At 42.7% G+C, this 17,741-nt stretch overlaps 1 protein-coding gene across 6 annotated transcripts in view; it reads left to right on the top strand.

Moving 5' to 3' along the window:
• Positions 1–17,741, top strand: part of ERBB4 (erb-b2 receptor tyrosine kinase 4) — a 971,255-nt gene that overhangs the window by 706,438 nt on the left and 247,076 nt on the right. For all 6 annotated transcript variants that reach the window (XM_043525750.1, XM_037912404.2, XM_043525751.1 and 3 more), the window contains exon 6: positions 16,202–16,320. In XM_043525750.1, coding sequence (XP_043381685.1) covers positions 16,202–16,320 — 119 coding nt within the window. The remainder of the gene's footprint in view (positions 1–16,201; positions 16,321–17,741) is intronic.

The following is a 17,741-nucleotide window of genomic DNA, read 5'->3' as shown; positions in this document are numbered from 1 at the left end:
CTGTCTACTCTTGATGTCTGTGTTGTTTTTTTCCCACATGAAAGGAAATTGGAACTGCTGTAAACTTAATACATTATTTTATGAGAATGTCTGTGTCAGGATGGCACTGTCCCTTTAAGAAGGAGTAGAGCCAGTGCACGTGTGACAGGTCAGCTGACGCCACCTGAGCTTAAAAGAGGGCACCCGCAGTTAGATAGGGAGAGACCCATTGAGGAGAGCCTGAGAGACCATCAGGAAAGGAGAGAGAGCGTGGACATGGGGCTCTCATTGCCTGCTCCCTGGCAATAGGGAGCCCTGGAGAAGCTAGGACTGCCAGGGAGGGAAGGCAAAAGGAACTTGAGGACTCAAGGGGGGAAACCCCGTGGGAGCTGAAGCCCAGGATGAGTTGAGGAACTGTGTTTTTGTTTATTTGACTCAAGTTTGGACAATAAAACTGTGTAAAAGAGACTGTGGGAGTGGCAGAGTGTCCTTAGCACGTTGGGGAGAAGCCCTGCCTTACCCCAGAGAGAGGAACAACCTTGAACCTACAGAAGACAAAGGAGGCAAACAGGCTTTCAATCAACTGCCAATATAAGCATGCATGTAAAGGGAGGTGGAGGGTGAATGTGTGTGAATAGGTGTTTGTCCTAGATGTGATTGTATTTACAGTCTGTGTGGGACAAATATGGTTTGGAAAAAGAAGATGCAGATGCAGTAAATACCCACATAGTGCAGCGAAAATCAAGCAGGAGCTGGTTGGGGGAGAGGGAAAGAGCTGAACCAGCAGTCTAGATCAATCAGGGTAACAGAGCGCTTTTGCTAGGAGCCAGCATCTTTAATTAAAATCCTTGTATGTCACTAAGAACTTCGCATGTTCATGAGGCTTTCTCATTGATTTTGGTTACTTCCCATTTTCTGTCCTTCACAGGTTTACAGTTCCCTGACATAATGTAAAATTAAGGGCAACATTAAGATAGACTGATTAATTACACACATTTGTGAAACAAAGCAACATCCTGCCTTCCCCCTCAATATGAGTCTCGGCCAAGTTTATTGTTATTTATTTATTACGTGTGTTACAATAGGGCCTACAAGTGTCAGTCCTGGACCAGGACCCCATTGTGCTAGGTGCTGTACAAACAGAGAACAAAGAGGCAGTCCCTGCCCCAAAGAGCTTACAGTCCAAGTATACGGCAAGAGACAACAGGTGAATATGCACAGAGGAGATGTAGTATAGGACAACACTGAGACACTATTGGTCAGAATGCTTGGCTGTGGTCTAAAAGCAACTGACAAGTAGCCCCCCACTCAAATCTTAATCCATTTGCATGTGTTGGGCACAAATTTGATGTCATCCCCATTACTTAGCAAACTGGGTCTCAATCTTGCAGTTAGTTCTATACCGGTGGATCCTTTGCTCAGCGTGCACGAGTGTGCCTTAGAGAATCTGACTACAGGATTGGGGCCTGGATCATTATGACTAAGACTCTCCTCTCAGTTTCACTGGTGCAGCTTGGAGGAGTATTTGGGCCTATTCTCTGTAGAGTGGCCGAGCGTCTGGCAGCTCACGTGACACTTCTGCAATTGGCAGCCTGGTTGTGCCTGCCGGCAGTTCATCCTCAGTCTCAGGTATGTGGCTGAACTTCTGGTGGGAGCTGCAATTTCACTTTTGGGTTGCACCTGTGGCATCTGCTGCATGGGCACCCAGGCACCTCCTGTCCCCACTGCTGCCCAGTGGGAAGGAGCAGCGTGAGGTGGCAGCATCTAGGGAAACGAGTGTCAGCAGCAGCACAAGGGGAGTGGTCCAATGTTGGTGCCAGGCTTTGTGATGCTTCCGGGACGTACCCTGGGTTGTGAGGCACCTCGTTACCACCTGTCCTTCGTGGGAATCTGCCTTGTCCTTGCCTACTATGGGTCCATTCCCCAATACGATCAGCCTCTGGCAACATAAGTACTGCCTTCCAGGCCTCTGTTGGCCGTGCTCCCTCTGCACAGGTTAATGACACAGACACATTCCAACCCCCGAATCCACTGAGCGTCCCTCTGGAGTACCCAGCCCAGATCCACTGGACGCTTACAGAATTCTCAGCTCTTCTGTTCCCAAAGGAACAGCACAGGGAGGCTTATCAGTCACCCGGTAGAACAAAGGGCTGCTTAACACACAGCACTTAGATATGTTTATGGTAAAAACAAGACATTTACTTAACAAAGAACAAGAGGTTCACATCGTGGCAAGCATAAATATTGGAAACAAAGAGTTACATGTAAAATAAAATCAAAACATGCATCTTAGAACCTAAGCTTAAATAATAAGACATTGTCATGGCATAAGAGCAAAAACTCACCCAAACCCCTTCCAGCTATTACAGCAGACTTGGCAGTGTCCTTTCGTTCATGAAACAAGCACACTGTCCTCTTTGATCCCAAGTTTGTCTCTACAGTTATAATCCAAAAATCCAATGACTGCATTTGCAAACAGGATAACTTCCACGGCTTGTGTTTTCCTGTGTAGCATCTCCCACTTTGCAATCACTTGATTAACATTTTGCTCAGACAGTAAATGGCCCATTGTGAACCACAAAATACTCAATGTACATGTAGCCAGACAGATAGATAAACATCTCTTGCATTAAAGAAACCTGTGTCTGGCCTTTTCTGGTGACCAGCCCCATGTCACAGACCTAGAGAACATAATTTTCAGTGTGTGTATATATACACACACATAACTCTTTATATATTTTCTGTATGTATATTTCACAATGATTATATGGACCAAGCTTTCATTAGATATCTTACATGACACTCTTTTGTGAACTAGTATGTAGATATCAGACCCCATGGGATCCCTGATGTACCTCAGTGCCCTCTGCCAGCTGGCATCAAGAGGTCCCTGGGTCACAGGCACATGCCCTGTCTCTCTCTCATATGCATACACTCACCTCACTCACTCCACACAGCTGCAGCAGGTTCCCCCAAGGAAAAATTGCACGCAGCCCCCCATACACCCTTAGCAGCATCCTCCACCCCTCGATCCCTTCCAACATTGATGCCATTAAAATTATCTAGGAATTCCTCTTTAGAATTGAACACTCTAACAGTTGTGATACACGTGTGTCAGGGTTCCCTCCCCAGTCTGAACTCTAGAGTACAGACGTGGGGACCCACATGAGAGACCTCCTAAGCTTATTTCTACTAGCTTAGGTTAAAAGCTCCCCAAGGCACAAATTCTCCCTTGTACCTTGGATTAGGTAATGCTGCCACCACCAAGTGATTTAGACAAACTCAGGGAAAGGACCACTTGGAACTCCTGCACCCCCCTAATATCCCCCCACACCCCCTTTCCTGGAGAGGCTTGAGAATAAACAAGATGAGCACAGACCAACCTTGGGTTTTTTAGGACACTAAAAAAAACCCCAATCAGATTCTAAAAGAAACAGAACTTTATTAGAAAGAAAAAGGGTAAAAGAAGCACCTCTGTAAAATTAGAATGGAAGATAATCTTACAGGGCAATCAGATTAAAAAACACAGAGGACTTCCCTCTGGCCCAAACTTTAAAGTTACAAAAAAAAAACCCAGAAAAACCCCCAGGAATAAACCTTCCTCTCAGGACAGAGAAAAAACACAAGCCAAAACAAAAATAAGCTAACACATTCCCTTGCTAGTACTTACTAATTCTAATGGAGTTGGATTGCTTGCTTCCTTGGTCTGTGGCCAGCAAGCACACACAACAGACAGACCAAAACCTTTTCCCCCGCCCACCAGATTTGAAAGTATCTTGTCCCCTTATTCGTCCTTTTGGTCAGGTGCCAGCCAGATTACCTGAGCTTCTTAACCCTTTACAGGTAAAAGGATTTTGTGCCTCTGGCAGGAGGGATTTTATAGCACTGTATACAGAAAGGTGATTACCCTTCCCTTTATATTTATGACAACATGTAATGTACATACCACAGGATTAAGAAGGATAGATCATGACCTTTTTGTAGCGTGAAATGTAGGCATGTTGACTTTCTTGGTAAAAGTAACAGAGCTGGTCAGAGAAACTTTGCTAGAACCATACTCAGTCAGAACTTTCCAGTAAATCCAAAACAGTTTTGGAGGGAAATGTCCATCTCCAAGAATTTCATAGTCTGTGTTCCTATTTGGAACAAAGCCAAATGTTGAAATCTCAAATCCTTCATGAAACAGCATTTCCGTCCTCTGCACAGGTCTAGTACCAATTTAAAAAGTCAAACCAAACAAGACCCAGCTATTCATAGTGCAGGCTTTGTAAACAGTGCTATAAATTGTCAGTTACCAGGAACTGAGAATGTTTTCCAACATGAACAGCATGACAGAGGACCCAATTCAACACAGGCCTACTCTTAAGCACATGGGTAGTCCTTCTGAGATCAGTGGGCTTACGTACCTTGCTGAACTGGGGCTGGAATCCTCTAGACTGGTGTGTGTGATCACTGTATGTTTGAGATAACATGCTGAGGAAATACAGTCTCTTAAGAAGCTGTGGGATTTATGCAAAAGCAATATCCGTATCCTCCTAAATAGCACAAGCCTTAGAAGGCTGGGGTCATGCTCCATTGCCCTGACCAGGAGAAGATTTTGCTTGCTATATAGGACTCCAAAAATTACTTATCCTGTAGGACTGGGAACTGCTGAATTGGTGTCAGTGCTCTTCTCACCTACCATGATGCTTGACTCTCTTTTTTGGGGCCTGCCTTTCCCCAGCACCATTCAAATCCTACTCCCCGTGGGAGCCCTGACAGCTATAGGCTGGAGGAAATAGCTGTGTGTAGCCCATAGGTATGTCTGCACTTGGAGTTGGGGTGTCATTCTCAGCTCGATGAGACAGACTCGTGCTAGCTCTCATTGAGTAGCATGCTAAAAATAGAGTGTGGCTGTGGCAGGGCAAATGGTGGGAGGGTTTCGCCACCCTGCGTATGGGCCTAGGGTCTCTGATGGGAATCACACTCTAGCTCCAAATGTAGACATACCCGTAGAGGGACAGAGTATAGGTCTTGGCCAGCTAAAATTAGCTGCTCATGGGTTGGGAAAAGGGGAAGTGTCCTTTCCTTCACCTCCCCTCAGTCCCAAGGAGAGTGGTGTGTGCGTGTGTTGGGGGGAGGGGGGTAATGGACATCTGTACTTTAAGAGAGGGCTCTCCTAGCCTTCTGCTACTTTCAGGATCCTCCCCCACAAAGTGGTGCACTCCCTCAGTCCTTTGGTCACTGCTTTGGGAGGAGAGGAATTCTTGGCCCCTCTCTTTCTGGTGAGCTGTGCAATTGAGCTACCAGAAATACATCTGTCTCTTTAGGCCACTTGGCCCTTTTAAATTCCTCCTTGGCTGACTGTCAGGAAGGCAGTACCCACAGCAGCCTCTGTGGCTGCGTAGCCATAATGGAGAATGTTTATGTTCCCTATGTGACCTGTTTCCAAATAAAGAAGCTCTGAGTTTCCATTCGTAGAATTTCCTGCCCATAGTTTAGTTGGGGAGCACCAGGGTTTACAACTGTGCAATGAAAGACCAGGGTAAAAGTAAAACAAATCCGATCACCAAAGCCCATCAACATTTCCCCTCTACTCAGCAGATGGGGTTCACATTTGTGGAGGGGAAAACAGAGTTAGTGCTGATTGGCTCGCCGTTAACTCAGGAACTGTACTTAGTGTGGAGTGATGGTGTAGGGCTTTTTCACTGACCCTTCCCAAACTATGGAGTCTGCAAAGGGTGGGAGACAATAAAGCAGAGGCAGCCCTATTCCTGCTGAACCCTCCATCACACCTAGACCCGCCAATTTATCAAACTGGCCCATGGGTCAGTACTTCAGCAAGAGGGTCTCAGAGAAAGTCAACGTTCGTAGTGTTAACAAATACAGCCAGCCATTTGTAATGTGATTTTTGATCTAATTCCCACGTCAATTGATTTTTACAATGCCATGATTATTAGCCTAGGTTCCCGAGGCCACTGTAAATAGATTGCTTCAAGGTATAATTAGGTTGACTATGTCAATCATGTTAATTTTCTACTTGCAGCTAGTTTCAGCCAAATCTTTAAGGTTTGTAAAAAATGTTAAATTGTTATGGAGAGAGAGCAAGGAACTTTTTTTTAACAGCATTGCTATAGTTAAAGGTTATAATGTGTTATTGTATATGCCTCTTTTTCCCAGTTTCAATATTTTAAATTGCATCAGCCTGAAATTTTGGCTCTCAAACTCTCAGCTGTAATGCAATTTGCTGGGTTTTTTTTTTTTGTTTAATACAAAATAGTAGTAAATCCTTAGAGCTTCAGAAAAATATGTCTAGAACTACTCAGATCTGCTTTTCAAGGCTTTTCAATCCAGTCTCAACAACAACACAACTAGGCTAATTTTTTTAAGTATAATTTTAAATCATGCAGATCCAATTAAAAATGGGCCCTAAGTTGCAGAGCCATTCCGGGGTCCAACAATAAGAGACTGATTTTCATTACTTTCTAAAAGGCACAATTTCCTAATGCTGGCTTCCTGCTGCTCTCTCTGTCTCTCACTCTCTTTCCCTTGAGTTAGTTCATTGGCATCACTAATAATTCCTTGTGTTCTGTAGCTTGTGACTTTTAAAAATAACAGCTTGGGATTTTCAGAGCATGTAGACAGAATCACTTTATGTTATATTACTGCTAACCCCAAGTGTTCAAAAATCATGAATCAATCTGCACAAATTTATGAGACAGATTTTTTGTTAAATAATAAATTTTAGGTTCTTTTTATTTTCCTTCTGGTCTGAGGGCCTCCTAGTGGTCAATGTTTTCAAGCTTTTTCTCTGCAGCCCTGGGGGCTAGAATTGAACTTAGTAGCAGAACATCAGGGTTTTTTTTAATCACTTGCTTTAAAAAAAAATCACCAAATCTTGCAAAATTGATGGTAACATAATGAGAGGTAGCAATGCTGATATGGGTAGAGATTACCATGATGGATTGACAAGAACAAGCGGATATGAATAAGTGGATATGAACAATGTTAAGACTATAGGCTAACATTTTTTTAAAATGCAAAGTGACTTAGGACCCTACATCTCATTTTCAAAAGTGATTTAGGTACTTAGGACCAGATTTTCCAAGGTGTTTAGGTACCTTATGGTATTATCAAAGAGCCTAAGCAGTTCAGACACCTTTCCTGCTTAGGCGCTCTTGAAAATTCCACTAGGTGCCTAAATATCTTGGAAAATCTGGCCCTTAAGAGGTTAAATCTTGTCCACTTCCAATGAGACTTAAGATCCTATGGCTAAGGGCTAGATTTTTAAAGGTAGTTAGGTGTCTAAAGATGCAGATAGGCACCTAGTGGGATTTTGAAAAGGGGCTTAACTCGCATTGAAATCAATATAATGTAGGTGCCTAGGCACTTTTGAAATACCCAGTAGGTGTCTATTTGCATTTTAGATGCCCTCATAATTTTAAAAATCTGACTCTAACTCACTTTTGAAAACAGGACTTTCAGCTCCTAAGTTACTAAGATGCTTTTGAAAATTTTACCCACAGGGCTTTGTTAAAAACTTTTAGAGAAGAACAAGTTGACCCAAATGAAATGGGGAAAAAAAGATTTAAACTTTTTCTGGAATAAACGAGGGTACAATTATGCTTATTTTTAAAAATAATGAAAAATAAAGTTGAAATGCATAATTGTTATGTACTTACAATTTTCCCCCTGGAAATTTGCAGCGAAGCCAGCGGCTTGGTGGAAGCTGGATGCTTGCACAATATTGGGGTTAAGAGATGTATTGAGAAGCAGCTAAAACCAGTAAGTCTCTATACCCCCTTGCAGTGCTTTTTAAACTTTAAATTCCCCTCAGTAATTTGTAAACACACTCTCCCTGTGCCCAGACAATCTCACTTCCTGGGGATGGGTCAGGGGGGAACTCTCTAGGGAACTCCGTAGGAGCCAAGCAGCAGCTGGCTCCTGTAAGTAGAATCTAGCAACACCTACCTCTTTTTGAAGCAAGATTTCCCACCGAGGAGGCAATGAGGCAGCAGCAGTACAGTGACATTGCTGTAAGCCTCACTTCCTGGCTTAGCCTCCAGTGCTGTGCTGGTTTGTTTCAAAGTTCTGTTGATTCTTCTTTTGTTTTCTTGTTTATTTTGTTTGGTTGTTGGACATAGATATCACAGAATACAGGATTCTCCTTGCTGGCCTGGCTGGTTGGTTACTCGTTCACTTTAATTCGCCAACATATTTCGGGGATGCAAAACAACAACACAAACCCCACAAGATATTGATCACTCATAATTATGGATGGGTACAAAAGTTGGTTCAGGATTTTGAACTTTGTCACCCAGCGACTGCCACCGTTCACATTTCAGGTTCTGTTCAGCACATTACGATGGAGAACTTTCACAGCCTTTAAATTCAAACTTAGATCTAGATACAGATCCCACTCTCCCTTAAATTCTTGCAGTTCTCTGAGGGGCTCTCCATATGGCCATTTATGGGTACTGCACCGCTTTGTGGTGCCTCACAGTAAAAACATCTTCTGGCAGTGTCAGAGCACTCCCGCGCCCCTCACGCTCCTCCCCTCAGCATCACAGTGCGCTGAGAGCAAGGCTATGCAGAGGGTAGTGCTCCTTCCCACCACCTTCCCCCGCCAGCCTGGATGAATGTGAATCTGCTCCGGTCTCTTCAGAGTCGCAGTGTCTGACTGCTAGAAATAGTCTGTGTTAACTCGTTTCATATAGTTAGTGAATTCGGGTTTCTACAGGTTCCAGGTGATAGAGGAACTGAAGAAACAGAAGCAGCCAGGATTCAAGAAGTGGGGTAACTGCCCAGCTGTCTGCCCAGCATCTGATGAACATATGCAGTGCCTCAAGTGCCTGGGAGACGGAGACTTGCCTACTGGGTGTTGGATTTGCTGAATCTTTAATCCCAGAGCACGTCAGGATAGGAAAATTCACTTGAAACTCCTTTTCCTAAAGGAAGCCCTTTAGGCTAAACCTTTTGGACCCGATCAAGACTCAGATCCCAAATCAAACACAGCAGTCTCTGTTCCTGTTGCTACCAGCAGCTCCAAGCGACTGGAGGTCTACAAGTCCTGGTGGGGTCTGACTCAGTGCTTGCGGCTCCATCAGTGAAGCCTCTAAGGCTACAGATATCCGAACTGAGGGCCATGTGGTCAGCTCCATTGGCCCTTGTTCCAAAAGAGAGGTTGAGAGAGTTCGGCCACCCTCATCATTGCCATACCTTGTGATTCCCAACTCAGTCACCCCAATGGAAACTTGCATCTGTGGGACCGGGGCTGGTTCTGAGTTCCGCGTCTGCATCCAAGAAGATGGAATTGCTCAGTGTGTCAGAAACTGGGCCATCAGTGCCTCCGGTTCTGTCTGTTGTGGAAAAAGAGGCTGGGAGACATAAAAACAGCCGTGCTGGGCAGTGTTAGCAGTGCCAATTCCCATGCATCAGAACTGTTGGATCCATCAGATGCTGACAAGATGCTATGGTTTCCTGGCAGAGAGCCGTTCCATCTTTCATAGCCAGGGATAATGGAGTGGTGTGGAATGTTGGATCTGATGTCGTTTTCAGATCCGCTGTCAGTTCTTTGGTTGGTTCCGATTATGTCCTCAGTTCCAGAAAACTCTGTCACCATGATATTCCAGATTCACCTACCGGCTCCCTTTGCTTCGTCAGTTCTGTGTGGGAAACCACAGGAGTTCCAAAAGGAAACTTATTTCCCCAGTTCCAAGGTCATCTTCCCCATCTGCTGTTAAGAGGAGGAGGCCAGAAGACACTGTCGGTCTTCCCTAGCATCATCCTTTGCTTCCTTTACCTTGGACCTCTGCAGGGTCTCCCCAAAGATCTAGATCTCCATTCTTCCCTTTGGATCCACTATTATCACCATTACATTCCATATGGGATCCAGACTCAAATCCTTACCAGGAGGAAGATAGAGGACAGATACAGAGACCTGTGGTTCGCTTTATACCACTCTTTGGTCCTCCTCCTGAAGGCATATTCCCAAACCCTAATTGTTGGGGTGACTGGCAACCCAGGGCCCATAGCCTTACTGGAAGCCACCTCATGAGTTTAATTACCGTCCGAGTGGATGGAGAGGTAATGTTTCTTCTGTTAAGAATTTAGCAGTCCAGAAATCTTGAATTCCACTCCTCTGAATCTGTTGACATTACAGACAGTGATGCGTTAAACACTTTTTGAGTAAGAAGACAAGGAGGTGCCTTCTGTCTTCGGTCAGGAGCATTTGGAAATGGACTATAAGCCTGATTTATCATGGGATGAACATGTGGGGGTGGCTTCATCCTCCTCTCCTTCCAAGGACACTATGGAGTTCCATAACTTTGTGGATCATATAGTGTCAACTTCAAATCTTCCTGCAGTGCCTGCAGAAGAGACTTGTCACCTGGTGTGCGATATTCTCTGGGCTACTACAACTAGTAGAATATCTGTATCCATTATGGATGGTTTGCTACAGCCGGCTAAATCCATGTGGACCACCCCTGCTTCTTGCCAACCTGTTTCTAAGAAAGCTGACAAGCTGTATCAGATACCCTCTGAGGGGCTTCCCTGCTTTCACAGCCACCCTGTCCCCAAGGTAGCTGCTTCCAGAAACACAGTGAGATTTGGACTATCATGTCCCACCCCAGCTGATAAAGAGGGGGAAAGGATTGATTTGTTAGGGAGAAAGATAGTCTCTTCATCATCCCTCGCTATGGATAGCTAATTATCAGGCGGTCATGGCCTGTTACCAATTACATCTCTGGGAAGTATGACATTGTTTTTACCAGACTTGTCTGATAACAGAAGAATGTTGGTGAGAACCAATGTAACGTAGGGCCAGGATGTAGCCAATCATGCACCCAGCATCTCGGTTGATGCTTCAGACTCTGCTGCAAGAGCACTTGTGTCTGTTTTGACCATCATCAGGTGGTACGTATGGCTTCATTTCTCCTGCCTAGCTATGGGCACTAGAATTAAGCTGGAGGATCTTCCTTTTGAAGGCAGTTTTTTTTTAATTGAGAAGAGGGGCTGGGAAAACTGAAGGACCTGAGATTAACAGCTCACTTTCTGGGTTTGATTACTTCTGCTAAAGGAGTTTTATCTTTTGGTGACCCAGCAATACCAGCATCCTCCTAGGGCCACTGTAGGAAAAGACTTTTCAAGCCAAGATCCGAATCTAAACAAACTGCTTCCTTATCATCGTCATCATCACAGCATAACAAGCATTGGTTCTGAAGGGACAATCAGGAGTTGAGAGCCAGTCAGATGAGACCAATGTACCCTTTTCTTTGGAGCCAGGCTAGTCCACTTCATCAACAAATGGAGGCAAATTACAGTGATGCAATATATTCTAGAGATTGTAGAAAGGGGCTATGCCATACAACTAAGAATTTTGCCACCTCCCAACTCCCATACCCTCCTTCTTCAGGGACCATTCTCCTGGGGTGGTGCTTATCACAGAAGTGAAAAAATTACTTCTGATAGGAGCAGTTGTGGAGGTTCCTGAATACCTGAGGGGCCAGGGATTTTATTCCCTGGTGCAGAAAAATGATTGGTGGGTTGGGTTTGTTTTTTTTGTTTTGTTTTTTTTGACTGATGCTGGATTTAAGGGATTTAAATAAATACATTTGGAAGTTTTGATTCCACATGTTGGATTCTGGCCACCATAATTCCTTTGCTGTTAGTCATGGATTGGTTCACAACTCAGTGCAAAGGACATATTTCTATTCTGCAAAATCATTGCAAGTACCTTCGATTTGTGGTGGGCAATCACCACTTTCTGTACATGGTCTTTCATTTGGCCTTTCAGTGGCAACCAGAGTTTTTACAAAATGTCTCTTTGTGCTGGCAGCTCATCTGAGGAATGAGTGTATTTTTGTTTACCCCTATTTAGAGGACTGGCTACCAAAGTCGTCCTTACATGAAGATCCGTTAAACCATATGGTCTTCACCACCAATCTCTTTTCAGACCTCAGACTCTTTCTCAGCCACCCAAAGTCAATCCTCTGCCCTTCACAAAAGATCCCTTTTATAGGTGCCATACTGGCGTCCATAGAAGGCAGAGCTTTTCTGCCAGAGGGTGCTGGATTCAGCAAGACGGTGCTTCAGCCTCTGGTCAATGAGGACTCTGTTCCCACCTCCAGATTAGGTGCAGCAGTGCTTATCAGACTATCCCATAAGTGGAAATATGCAGAGCCACTAGAAGCAGAAATGAAGGTTTCTTACCTGTAACCGGAGTTCTTCAAGATGGCTCTGCATATTCACCCTTCCCACCCACCTTCCCCTCTCTGTCAGACTCCCTGTTGTTCTGTGCCTCTGGCTTTGTGGTGGAAGGAAATGAGGTGGTGAGATCACTCAGCCCTCTTTCTGGCCTCATCCTCAGTAGATCATGATGCTGAGGGGAGGGGTTGGAGTGGGGGGCATGAGAGGGCTCTAGTTTACACTGCTCGAAGAGGCTTTTACTGTAAGGCACAGCTTGGTGGGGCGGTACCCATTAATGTGAATATGCAGAGCTGTCTCAAAGGACTCCGATTATAGATAAGTAACCTTCATGTATTTAAAACTGGGCATTGATTGGAACCAAACCTAATCATACGGCAAAATTTGTGGCAGTACCAACTCTCTCACTTAAAAAAGTGGGTTGATAATAAAGTAGTAAAACTTTTTATGGCTAGTGATGGATAAACCTACAAAAGATTCAGCTTAATTTGGATAAGTATCTAAGAATTTCAGAGACTTTTCTGAAGCTATAATCTGAAATTAATCAAATGTCTTTAATTCAGAAATTAGGTTGTAAATTTTCTAAAATCGTGGTTTCTCTCTAGTTTTCTGGTGCTACTTTATATCAGCCAGTTCAAATATCTAGCGAGAATAGATTTGCATTGAAAAAATCCAGTATTTCTGCTTCTAACCCAAGCTCAAATCTAGAAACTGGAAAGCCATGAAGAAATGAAGAGGGGGAAAAAATTATCATACATTATAGAATTTACAAAAAAGATTTAGTGAGCTCTGAAAGGGTTAAGCACACAGTGTTTCTTATTTTATCCTGATGCTTCCTCCCATTCCTACCTATAACACCTTGGAGTGTTTATTACAATCATTCCTTATTATTTTACATCACCCACATGTGTGCTACGTGCTTTAAACAGAGCACTAAGAGTCACATTTGTAGTGAATTTTTTGTTAAAATGAGTTGAAGGTACCAATATTCACATGGGAGTTAACATTGTACCAAACTTTCAGACTATAGTAAAATAGATAGGCTTTCATTGGAAACTTACTTACACTGATGAGTTTTATTTATCTGTATATACCAATTAATAAATATATTGAATAATTAAATGCTATTGAAAGACAGACACAGTACAATATGAGGAAATTCTCAGCTGTTGTAAATCAGTGTACTTCCACTGACTTAAATTACACCTTCTGAGGATCAGACCTTATCAGTTCATGTTAGTATGGTGGTTATGTACTGCAGATCACCAGTTGTGCTAGATATATTTATTGATTTGCATATCTGTTTTGAGATTGCATTGATATATGTTTATTTAAAGTAATTTAAATAAGCTCTGTCTGTTCTTTCTACTAGTAAGTTGGCAGTAAGTGGATTTGCTTTACAGAAATCTTCCATTTGTGCTGCGATTCAGTTTGCGTAAGTCACAAAGAAAATATTTTCTATCCATGAGCTTGTCTTAGTTATCAGGATGGATAAAATTATTCTGAGTGCATCACTTTACTCCTTTAGATCTTAAATGATGATTGCTTCTTACCTTCTCTTTGCTTATTTACACCTTTATTCCATACATAAGTGTAAGGTCTTTAAATAGTTTTTTGCATTATCTAAAGTTCTAACAGATAGCGAGGAGATTTCACATGGAAAAATGGGTTCATTTACACTACACAAATCCTGTATTTCCTTAAATATACTTTTTTTACGTATGAGAAATCAGCAATTTATTAAAATAAGTGTAGAGAAGAAAGTTGGTAGGAGGTTTTGGTATTTTTTTGTTGAGCACTTGAAAAATATTTTCCATTCGCAAGCAATGAACTGCTTTAGAACAAAGTGGTCAGTTAAGGTTAATTATAGGAGTGTAGCATCATTACTCCTCCGCCACAGTCAGCTTGAACCAGAACTTGCTGAAGTTCCCCTCTAATGGTCGGTAGGGTTCTCTGTAAACTGTTAACGTCTCCTATTTTTCCCCATTAAACAGAGTCCCTATGCACTATGTCCTACAGCCAGACTGTGGTGTGCTGGGACCCTGTCATAGTTCACAAGCCAAATAGGATTTAATCAGCTTCATATGTGACTGGTATGATTAGCATTATTTGTACCACGTTAACACTTAGAAGCCAATTTAGAGGCTCCATTGCACTGTATAGACATATGCGGAGAGACCGTGGCACCAGAGAGCTTGCAGTATAAAGAGACAAGGTAGACAAAATATGTGAAGGGAAACAGAGGTAAAGTGATTTGCCCAAGGTGAGTGTTAGCACTGGGATTAGAACACAGGTCTCCTGACTCCCAGTCTAGTGCACTGTCCACTACTACACTGCCTCTTGTTATCCCTAAAGACACCCATGTGTTTCAGGAAGCAGTGCCAGTGATTAAAGAGGTAGCACTTTTTGCCTCGGTCAGTACTGCACCAGTGCCCCATCATGTCATGAGGGAGCTCAGCACTGCTGCAGGTGAATTAAAACTCAAGTATTTTGAGTGAGACTCAAAACTCTGGTCCTAGTCATGTATTGTCATTCTTAAACCACAACCTGTCGTTTGTCAGAGCAGTAGCATTCATCCCCATACATTGGACAAATTCTAGTTTGGTTACTAAATTCTGCCCACCTGAATTCCATCTGCCATTTCAATCAGAAACACTATTTCTCACTTTCTGTCCTTTGCATAGCGGGGCTGCATTTCATCCAGAGGCGGTTGTATTTTCGGCTTTGATGAAGCGGTTCCTGTGCATAGTCTATGTACCAGATCAATTCTGTAGGGCTTTGGGATCCTTCAGTATGAGAAGCAGGGCTACAAAGGGAAGATCATTATGAGTTTGTGGAGAAGCAAAGTGTACGTTTCATCTTACAAAAAATAAAACTGAGCCCTCAGTGAACTTTTCCAATTTCTTACTGAGAACTCCAAAAACCACCTTTTACAGCCTTTTAATACAATGAATCATTGAAGAGAGATTCATGTTTCAAGTAGACAGAGTTCAGTAAGTTCAGTCTAACTATTACATTGAAGAGCACTGCCTGGTTGCTGACTGCTCACTTTGAATCGCCAGGAATTAGGAATTGTACCTGTTTTTATAAGTATCAAACTTCTCTCGTGTTTTATGAGTGTGGACCAATAGTTCTTTCACCTGGAGAAGAGGTCTTGGTACTTTACGGAATAAAATGTACAGGGTTTGATTTAGATTTTTTTTTTTTTTTTTTGTGGTAACATGGAAGACCTTGGGCTAAATCCTAGTGCCACTGAAATCAGTTAGGAAAGGAAATGTCCCGTGGTTGATGCAGCTTTTAAGCACCACAATTGCTTATATTTTAAAGAACACGGTGATGCATAAGTACAGAGAAACAGAAAATACTCAGTTGGTTCCTGACACATTAGATCAAATTCAGCCCTGGCATAGATGAGGGTAATGCCATTAAAGGCTTACAACAGGGCTGAATATAGTCCTTTCTGTCTGAAATTTAGGCTAGAGTGTAGCATTTCCCCCAAAAAATGTAGAAAATTGATGTGGTGTGTTACAGTACATGACCTATATGCTGCTCTGATAGACCCATTCAGCAGCATTGTCTACATGGGTGCTTGTTGAGGGCAAAATGTGGCCCTATGATTTTGCTGAACTAACTCTGAGTTTCTGAATATTGTTGCATACCCCTGTCATTCTTTACAGAAAACCACATTAAAAGCGATTCATATCACAATAGGTTTTTTCCTAGCCAGACATCAACCTTTGCTAACGCCCTGAAAATTAGAGATTCAGGATTTGCGCTGACTTCCCAAGGTTAAGAGAACAAATCCTCATAAATCCAGACACACCTGTCCTACCGCCTGGGCATTTTCATGTTCCTTTGTAGGTGGGATATTACACAGGACATGAGTGACCCCTGGGCTAAAGGTTATTATAGAGAATCAGATGTTCTCTTCTTAATACTCCATTGTCTTTGTTGATTTGTTTTGTTTTGTTTTTTCAATATCCCTGTCCAGTTTAAATGGCTCTCTCTTGACAGCTGATTCCTCTGTCCTTTCCAGTGACAAAGACCGTGTGTGCAGAGCAATGCGATGGACGTTGCTACGGGCCGTACGTCAGTGACTGCTGCCATCGGGAATGCGCTGGAGGCTGTTCTGGACCTAAAGACACTGATTGCTTTGTATGTTTGGGAGTTACCTAATTTCCCTCATCCCACCGGCCACGGTGCAAGTGTTTATCCTTTAATCCATGAAATTCATGATTTTTTGTCACCTTTAATTGAATTACCTCTACGTTTCAAGCTTTTAGCTGCACATTTTATCATTTCATATTTTTCCCATTACATTTACATTACTTATCATCTTACATTACTCATTAAAAGATTTATGAGATTTACAAATACAGATTGGGAACCATTTGTATGCTAATCTATGTGATTTTTATCTTTCACTTTTCTAAAATTATCTCTTATAGATGGTGGGGAATTTTTATAGGAGTTTGCCATTACATTTTGGGCTGAAGGGTTTATATATATAACACACACATACACATAATGTATTTTGCTTTTTTTTTTTTTTTTTGTCTGAAGTTTGACAATACAGTTTGGCTTCTAAGTTAAAAATGTTTTTTTATGCTTCCCAGACTGTGTTTAAACTAATTCCCCTATTCAACTGGGGTGTGCGTTTTAGAAGAAAGAGAAGAAAAATTGTTTCCTATTCACTAAAATCCAAAGGCACACAATACACCCTTTCGAAAAGAAAAAGGGTTAAAACTGAACCAGGAGCTTAATTTTCTCAGACGTTCTCAGTATGGCCAAATTCTTTCCAGATGCAGTCAATTAGTTGTGTAACTCAGAAAGCAGCCTTTGCTCCTATTACCAAGGAAAGAGATTCATGTACCTTCATCACACTACCCCACAAAGACACACAGTCTGTTCCTCTCTTCAGTGGAAGCTGGGTACACACCTAAATTTTCCCTAGGAATTTCAGGTTAGGTTCTGAACTAACCTATGCTAATATACCAGCATACAGGGTGAGGTTTTCAGAGGAAATGGAAGCTGAACTCTTAGACCTTTTTGAAAATCTCTGTCAGATAGCATAAGGAAAGACGATTGTGCATGGCATAAGCTGTGCTAATCTTGTATATTTCATTTTATAGCCCAATAGATAGTAATGGACTGGCTAGAATGTATGTGTACATTTGCCTCTCTTGGATGGAAGCAGAACTATTCAACTGTGTCACAGGCACACAAATCTTCTCCTTTAGCTCTAGTGGTGAGGGCCTGTGCTTTGCAGTGTACAGGTCTAGTTCTGTCCCTGTCTCCACTATGAAATTCTGTGTGGCCTTGGAGTGCAGCATAGTGACAGCCATCACATTTTCGTTATTTGTATTACAGCAGCGAGCGACTAAAGCTGCCAACTGCGACCGGGGACCTACTTAACACAGTATTGACAATACACGTAGTGGGCATCGTTCAAAGTTAACAGGAAGTCTGTGGAAGCCCTTACGTTGACTTCAGTGGGCTTTCCATCAGACCCAGTAAGAGGCAGTCCCTGTCCCCCACAGTCTAACTAGACAAACTATGAGATAAAGTATTATTAC

The sequence above is a fragment of the Chelonia mydas genome, chromosome 11, assembly GCF_015237465.2.
Source record: "Chelonia mydas isolate rCheMyd1 chromosome 11, rCheMyd1.pri.v2, whole genome shotgun sequence".
In the NCBI taxonomy this organism is placed as follows: Eukaryota; Metazoa; Chordata; order Testudines; family Cheloniidae; genus Chelonia; species Chelonia mydas.
This window is presented reverse-complemented; position numbering and strand designations above follow the sequence as displayed.